The sequence below is a fragment of the Monopterus albus genome, unplaced genomic scaffold (genome assembly GCF_001952655.1).
Source record: "Monopterus albus unplaced genomic scaffold, M_albus_1.0 scaffold11.1, whole genome shotgun sequence".
Classification (NCBI taxonomy): Eukaryota; Metazoa; Chordata; class Actinopteri; order Synbranchiformes; family Synbranchidae; genus Monopterus; species Monopterus albus.
The window spans coordinates 2076114-2084393 of NW_018127891.1; the positions used below are offsets into that span (position 1 = coordinate 2076114).

Genomic DNA, 8280 nt, shown 5'->3' on the forward strand with positions numbered 1-8280 from the left:
GTTCTGACAGCCTGGGAGAGATATTAATACCAAGATATTTAATGTTGCCTGTGCAGAATTGGGGGGAGGAGTCTTGAGCTGCAGAATCCCAGGCATCCTCAGAGAGTGGTAGTATGGTGGATTTATTCCAGTTTATTGTGTAGTTTGAGATCTTAGAAAATGTGTTAATAATATGTAAAGTTTCCTGTAGAGAATTATAGGGATCCTGTAAATTTAATAATAAATCATTTGCGTAAAGACTAATTTTGTGTTCTGAGTAAGTATCTTGTATTCCTTTAATTATATTGTTCTGTCATATAGCTGCTGCGAGAGGTTCGATGAAAATGGCGAATAGAGATGGTGAGAATGGGCATCCTCGTCTGGTACCCTGCTGTAAAATGAAACTTTGTGACCTGATCCCGTTTGTACTTATTGTCGCCCTAGGTGATGTGTACGGTGTTCTTATCCAGTGGATGAATGACTCTCCAAACCCAAATCTGCGTAATGTACAGAAGAGAAATGTCCAGTTAACTCTGTCAAATGCTTTCTCTGCATCTAGTGATAAAACTATGGTTTTGGTTTGTTTTTGTTGTGCAAGAATAATTAAATTAAATAATCTACGGATGTTGTCTGAAGCATTCCTGAAACCTGTTTGGTCTGGGTGGATTAGTATTGGTGACTGTCTCTATTCTAGTAGCTAGGGCTTTGGCTTGATTTTTAAGTCTGAATTAATAAGTGATAAGGGACGGTAACCAGAAGGGTGGATTGGGTCTTTGTTTGGTTTTAATAAGAGTGTCATGATGGATGTGTTCATGTGTGTTGGTATTGTGGAGGTAATTTCTGTGGTGACTCTGAGAAACAAATTAGATTGATTTCTGGGTTTATTTAATAGATACAGGTGAGTTAAACAGGAAGGTTTTGGAAAAAAGACATTTGATGAAAGTCTGGATTTCATCCAGAACCTCACAGTTGCATTGTAAGTACTTTAATCCTCTGGTGTCATAAGAAGACTGGAAGCCAAAAGATTGTTTTTTTTCTCTGCTTAATAACATATAGTGCCTGACTCAGGTAATGTTAAATGTCATATAATGTAGGTTTCTTTTAAAAGTAATATTTACATAACCACAAAATACAAAACTCTTTATCTTAAATTTTGTTTTTCCTAATGACTTCCTGAAGCTTCAGTAATACATTTAAAAAAATAATCTGGTCTATAGATCATTACAGACCTGCTAACAGCAGACCTATAGCCACAGAGAGGACTGGCAGCAACCCTCCAGATATGGTAGCTGCCCCTTCTTTTTGCAAACAGTCTTCATACTTGTTGAAGTCTACTTCTCTGGTTGCACAAATGTGGTCAACACGGCACTCACTGTCACACGCTGTCAGGTCATAGCTGACAGAGTTGATCTCGTAATACTTCTGTAGGTGGCAGTGGTTATTAGCAATGCTTTCCAGAGCCTGGTGCATGGAGGTGGGGGAGGCATCTGGTACTCTGAAGCTCTCTGTGAGGCGGTACTCCTTCTCCCAGCGTCCACCAGCCACATTAGCACGAGTTAGATTTAGGTAATAGGTCACCACATCCTGTTTTTTTTTTCAAAGAAGTGGTTTAAAAACAAAGCAGAACAGAAAAAGCAGCTAAGGCTTTTGTGGAGGTTGCACAGCCTTTTAAAATACAAATAGGCAGCTTAGAAAGGTGCCTATACTTGTATAGAAACTACACATCCTTAGTATGCACACATCCTTAACTTACTTTGGAAAGTATGCACACATCCTTAACTTACTTTGACCAGAAGTGTTTGGGTGTCATATTCACAGATACGGATCCCAGGGTTGTTTCCTCCATTCACCACTCCAGGCAATGTTGTTTTCCATGGTGTGACCCCAGGGCAAAGGAACATCGTACTGATAGGAGAGCCTATAACAAACAAAAGGGAATCCCCACTGTTTTTTCTAACATGTCCTCTTTATGTATAGCACAAGTAACATCTTAATATGAAAGTCAGTCAAGAAATTAGTAAGTAAAAACTGAAAAACAAATTGATACCAATTAGTCACCACTGATTCTAAAAAAAGAGAAAATTTGGTATCATAGTAATATGACCTTACCCTCTGAGTTGTAGAACATGCGGAAACTGTCCGTATGGTGATGCCCAAAAAACTGCCCGAGTATGACAGAATGATGCTTCTGAATTAAATCCAAGTATTTCTGGTTAAACTTTGGGGTAAACCAACTTTTACTTCTCTTCTTCTCAAAGAAACCAGGGGGAACATGGCCAATGATGTACACCTGGTAGAGGAACCAATGAAGAGTTAGCAAAAATGATTTATTATAAGATGCTGACTTCACCTATTGCAATTGATCAGTCTTTTTGCAAGGCTGTGGCTGAGCTGGGCCAGAGCAACCAAATGGAACTCAATTCCAAGCCATGTCTGGTTGTGAAAGTTAACTTCTTTACCATGAGATACAGTAATTACTCATACAGTACATGGAACATAAACCAGCAAAAGTTTCCTTCCTGTTTACCCTGGTAGCCAACATATTCAAATTGTTTTCTTGTCTATTCTAGAGCTAATTCAAACATAAGAGCAAATTAAAAGAAAGGGTTAAGAGTTTGTCATCAATATCCAAATATTAGCAGTTTTTTTTAAATCCAAGTTGTGCAGGGCACGGATAGACAAGAAGCATTGCCTTCTCTTTGTTGGTGGCTGCATCTTTAAGAACCCCATCTGCCCAGCTGAACTGGCCTGCTGGGTCGTCCATGTCCAGGGTCAACTTGTTCTGGTCATAGTAGAGGTTAGTGTTCAGGACCAGCATCCTATAACCTGTTCGATTTAGCAGCTTTTCTGTGTAATATCCACCTATACAAGGGGCACATTGCGGAAAATATATCACACAATTTGTATAGCCTAATTTGTTTTTTGTACAATTTATGCCATGTGTCACGTGTTGATTTGCTGTATTTATTCTTAGGAAAGCATATGTTTGTATCAAAGGAGGCTCCATTCACCTTTTTTAAATGTTGCTTGGGACTTTGGATCCAACCAGTCCTGCCACATTTCTGCAGTTTGGTTATAGATGTAGTTTGGGCCTGCAGGAAGCTGGCTCTTAGGGTGGTAATCATGGTTACCCAGAGCAGGGTACACTTTAGTTTCTAAGGAAGGCAATAATGGAAGACAATCATTAATAATAAAACACTGAAGTACACTTTGATCAATTTTCTCCCCTAAATACACACATTCACCTAACACTTACTTGGGAAGACTTGTTTTATGGTGTGAGTGAGGTTTCTCATAATCTGGAGCACTGCTTCTACCCCCAGATCCTCATTGGGTACATGTGGTGTGTCATCTCTGAGAAGCAAAGCACAGGTTCTTCATAAACTTTACTGTAGGCCTATATAGGTAAATGATTAAAGGCAGTGATAGAAAGGTAGTCACAGTTTATTGAAGCCCCCCCACCCCACAGTTGAGAGAGTCCAAAAGCTGTGGTATAATTTACATTGGTGACTCACCATGGCTAAACTGTGCCTGTGGTGTGCAATATCGACATATGATTATGAAGCTGGATGAGCATTTGTTTCCCCAGAGAAGGACCAGATTCATAAGAACTGTTCAATCAGCTTAGAACAAATAGGTGTATACATACCCTGTCCATATAATAAAGTCTGGGTTTGGTAGAATTTCCCTCATGGCATACACAGAGGAGTTGATAAGGTCCCATGGCGAGTCACAAGCATAGTCTCCAAATTTCCCCGCATTTGCTGCAGGTCGTTGACCACTTGATGGACACACCAGTTCAGGTTTCTCAGTTAGTTTGTATTTTGGGTCCAAGTGCAGATCAGTGATGTGCCAGAAGTTTCCTGGATAAAAAGGAACTATATATGGAATGATATACTACTATCTCTCCCTCTCTCTCTCCATACACACACACACACACACATATATATATATATATGTGTGTGTGTGTGTGTGTGAGTGACGGAGTATTTCAAGAGCACCTTTAATTTCATAGGCTATTGATGCATAATGTTTAATATGGTATTTTGGCAACTTACCTGACAGCGCAAGAAGCCCTCTGAAAAAGAGACATGATAGGATCAGCCTTACTGCAGACATGTTGAACTCTTAGAGGAAAACAATCATGCAGACGTCAGAGGTAAGGTTATAAAGGGCAAAGCAAGATAAGACACAGCTATCTTTGGCCTAAAGGGCATCCATTACCGCTCATTACTATTCCTGGTGCTTGGGTGCTGGGGCTAAAGATAGTCGTCAGTCTGCGTATCTAGATGCCTCTATGGAGGTTAAATTTAGACGATGTAAACTGTACAGAAGTTATTTCTTTGAAACTGTTACAGGCAGCAAATATCTCCTTACAGTTCATTTCGACAATAATAAAGTTTGGATCCAGCATAAGAACGTTTAAAAAATTAACTATAAGGAATTCCAAAATTGTTAAAGCTTGAGGACATTCTTTTATAAATATTTACTATATCACTTGCGTGGATTGTCAATATATGCATAAACTTTCCGGCACGTCGAAAGGCAGCACATGCCGTCCTACTTTATTTTCATAGCTATTTTGCCCCAAACTGTGTCTTTCAGGCAGACCTTTATCGAAGGCTGTGTGACATTACCACCTTAACAAGATGCATTTTAACCCGAATTTTGGATGAATAGACGGTAAGCCATGGTTAGAGCTATAGCTGAAGGTTTAGCTTGCCAATCATAGTGACAAGAGCCGTACTTATACATTTCCAGAGAGGAATGTTAGCCTCACAGGCCAAATACGGGGCTTAAACACTCTGGGTGCCATTCATGGATTGTGGGTTTCGCGGGACTTATGCTCTGCACATGCGCTGTACATTGAGTTTGGCGCGCGGGAGACCAATAGGAAGAAGTATATAACCCTGTATTACTCCTGTAGTCCCTTTCCTCAGTAACAGTTTAGATTTTATTGTATTAGCTTAAACATAAGGTGCAAACATGTGGAATCAGGGTGAGTGTAACTTTTATACTGTTGTGCTCATTAAGGGATCAGGTTGGTCAGGTTGTTGACATTGGCTGGCGGCGGCTAACGTTAGCGTGAATGTGTACGTCTTTGTTGTTGTGTCATGGATGTTAGTTAGCAAAGTCTCTTTTTGCTTCTTTCAGGGGGATACAGTGAATCCAGCACGGCCGGAGGTTACACTCAGTCTCCAGGAGGCTTTGCTTCACCTGCTTTGTCCCAGGGAGGAGAGAAGAAAGGGGTCTGTGCTAACTTTATACTAATGTTACAACGTCTTTGTAATCTAGAAGGAGCTTGAAACAAGATGTAGAGCCTTGAAATGGTGTTGAACATTAGTCACATCAACAACCCCTTCCTTTAAGACGCACTTTCATATTATGTTTATTCAGCTTTTTCCCCCGTTTCCACTTTACACGTTTGTTTGTTTTTTGTCTATGTAGCGATGTAAAACCTGACAGCTGGATGGCGAGAATGTCTTCGAAAGCATTATTCATCAGTTCACTTAACAACGAACATTCTGTCTTCCCTGAAAATGTTTTGCTTTTAGGCATAGACAGATTGATTATGAGACAATGGGCCCCTGGGCACAAACAAGTCAAAGGCTTCCCCCTATTTAGGACCAGTGGACTGAAAGAGACACAGAAAGTGTCATTTTGACTGTCTTTATGTTTGTTTGGCATGTCTTTGTCTCTTTGTATTTGTTTTGCCTTTCTTTGTGGTCATTTTGTATCTTTGTGTTTGTTTGGTGTTGTGAACGTTTGACAAAATGTGGGATAAATGTAAACAAATTAATGAACTTAACATAGGTTTTTTGTTTGTTTGCTATCATGCTTTGATTAGTTTGCCTGTGAAAAAGGTACTAAATTATCCTCTCTGGTATTAAGAAAGTCTACAGTTTAATTTTGTTAATGCTGTTTGTGTGTGTATGTCTATGTTTAACAGAGAACCCGTGCCTCACAGATAATCCCCTGCACAGTGTCTCAGCTGATGTCTGCTTCACAGACTGATGAAGCCTTCAAAGTAGGAGATGTGGAAGTTGCCCAGGTAAGCTGAAGCAAACTAAGGTCTGTGTGGTGGCAGAACATGAACTTAAGTCTCAGTTGCATATAATGAAGCTCTTATTATTACACTGTCAAAGTAGGAGAATCATGCCAAAAATTACTTTGGTCCTTAGCAGGCGTCTTTAAATACTTCATTTTGTCCAATCAGCAGTCTGAAACCCAAAGACATTCAGTTTACAGTGATTTATATTGTAAAGATATAAAGTTATTTAAAAAAGTAAATAATAAATTGAGCATTTCAGGTTCTGGATTGTTGGTTGAAAAAAAAGACATTTCAATTCAGATATAATCTTTGGCTCTGGGAAAAGATAAAGGGCAGGTTACAGGGGAAATGTAAATAATGAAAAAAACAATTGGAAGATTAATCAGTAATGAAAATAATAGGTGCATCTCTAGATGTTGGGTTAGTTCTCTATGGTTCAGTTAATTGATAAATCAACTACAAATTTTAGGTCTTGATTGTGTATAATGTACTCTTGTCCTTAAATACAGACTACACCAATCAGCCATAACATTAAGACCACTGACAGCTGAAGTCAATAACACTTTTACATAACCTCTGTGCTCTTCCTGACAGTAGAACTATGGAAGCAAACGGATTCACAGAAGATGCACAGTGAGCTGCAGTGATACGAGCACCAACCAACTGCTGCACTGCTTCCTGTGTACACAGTTTTAGGGAGGTGGTCACAATGTTATGGCTGATGTATTTTGGCGTGTATGCAAATAGATTGAACCTCTTTAGCACTTAATTTACTTTGTGTTACATCAAAATAGTTGGCTGTTTTGGAGAGGGTGCATAGTTTTCTAGTTACAAATGCTGCTCTGGAGAAAAGGGTGGAAGTTGTCAAAAAAAAATGCACAGCCTGCGTAAATTAAAAACACTTTTGTTTTATACTACACATACTAACTCAAGTACAGTACAGTAGTTTATTGTTACACCCCCATAATAAGTATGCAGTTTTTAAACTTTGTCTTGTTTAGTGACTGTTTATGTTTGTGTCATAGGTTACCATTGTGGGCATCATCAGGAGCACAGACAAATCCATGACTAACATCCAGTACAAAGTTGATGACATGACAGCTGCTCCCATGGATGTGAAGCAGTGGGTAGACACAGAGGTTAGTTAATAGACTCCACTTTAATCATTTCTTGTTTAGAACATAAGCACATTAGTGATTCTGTGGTTTTGATTTGTTCAGGACCCCAGTGTGGACAGTACTGTGCTGCCCCCAGGCACATATGTCAAAATATCTGGCAATCTGCGCTCCTTTCAGGTGAGTTTACTCTCCTAAATCCTCTCCATAGTAGCCAGAAACAAATAGGAGCTTAGCTTTATGATCCCATGTGATGAGACATGGCCATCTTAAATTGTTAGTAGGTCTGAGCTTGTTTCATGAGCAGTTGTACTCAAAATGCTGATTTATACATACTCAGTAAATGTGAATTTCAATTCCACTTCATCTCAGAAAACCGTAGTTATTTGTTTTATTTGTTGAAACATGCCTGCCATGAGCACAATGTGATAGATGTTTCCTGAACTTGAATTGACTGTGATTGTTTTCCTTCCTCAGAACCACAGATCAGTTGTGGCATTCAGCGTCAGGCCCCTGGAGGACATGAATGAAATCACCTCACATATGTTGGAGGTTGTTCAAGCACATATGGTCCTCAGCAAGCCTCAGACTATGGTGAGAAATTTTAAAAGTAAACTTCAATAGCCTTTAAAGGTATAGCTGGTGTTCCTGGAAAAACCAGCAAGAGGAAGCTTGATTTTGAAAGGAACCAAGTGAAGAAATTCCACCCTTTTGTTCTGACCAAAGCCACTCCTCCAAAATACAATGCACACCGCAACGCACACTGCCTGATTACTAATGAGGGAAATAACAAATCCCACCTCCCAAACAAACAGACAAAAAACCCTGATAATTACCTGTTGAGCAGAAATACAGCCAGTCACTTTTCAGCCCCTTTTGTTGTCTCAACTGTTGCCATTGTTCAAAAGTCACACCAGTGTTAATTTATGGGTTTACTTCTTGCGGCATCCAACTTCTTTTTAGTTGTAACTATCTCGGATACTGTCTCTGTTCATTACCAAAGGCTGCTGTGGGTACCTTCTCTGCCATCTTTCACTAGCTTTAGCTATGTTCCCCTGCCTGGCCTTGTGGTAGACTCTTAGCTCGCTGTCAGGCAGGTGGGCCATCAGTGGTTTTCCTCAGACCAATATTGGT

General features: G+C 39.6%; 2 protein-coding genes across 8 annotated transcripts in view; one reads left to right on the plus strand and one right to left on the minus strand.

Moving 5' to 3' along the window:
- Positions 1-987: 987 nt before the first annotated feature.
- On the minus strand, positions 988-4724 carry smpdl3b (sphingomyelin phosphodiesterase acid like 3B). Of its 7 annotated transcripts, none has more exons than XM_020590236.1 (10): positions 4470-4724; positions 4204-4274; positions 4038-4106; positions 3629-3857; positions 3236-3333; positions 2991-3134; positions 2672-2841; positions 2089-2269; positions 1764-1897; positions 988-1563 (listed from the first exon to the last, which is right to left on the minus strand). In XM_020590236.1, exons 2-10 carry the CDS (start codon positions 4208-4210, stop codon positions 1201-1203), a joined length of 1395 nt encoding a protein of 464 aa, XP_020445892.1. In that variant the 5' UTR covers positions 4211-4274; positions 4470-4724; the 3' UTR covers positions 988-1200. The 7 variants fall into 7 exon arrangements, with proteins under 7 accessions (XP_020445892.1, XP_020445891.1, XP_020445897.1 ...); XM_020590235.1 differs by having other exon boundaries at positions 4357-4724; XM_020590241.1 differs by lacking the exon at positions 4204-4274 and having other exon boundaries at positions 3629-3842.
- A 141-nt stretch (positions 4725-4865) lies between these two features.
- rpa2 (replication protein A2) overlaps positions 4866-8280 on the plus strand; it is a 5469-nt gene continuing 2054 nt past the window's right edge. The window contains exons 1-6 of the mRNA XM_020590243.1: positions 4866-4978; positions 5134-5228; positions 5930-6031; positions 7057-7170; positions 7252-7326; positions 7624-7740. Of these exons, the coding sequence (XP_020445899.1) occupies positions 4966-4978; positions 5134-5228; positions 5930-6031; positions 7057-7170; positions 7252-7326; positions 7624-7740 (516 nt within the window). The 5' untranslated portion in view covers positions 4866-4965. The remainder of the gene's footprint in view (positions 4979-5133; positions 5229-5929; positions 6032-7056; positions 7171-7251; positions 7327-7623; positions 7741-8280) is intronic.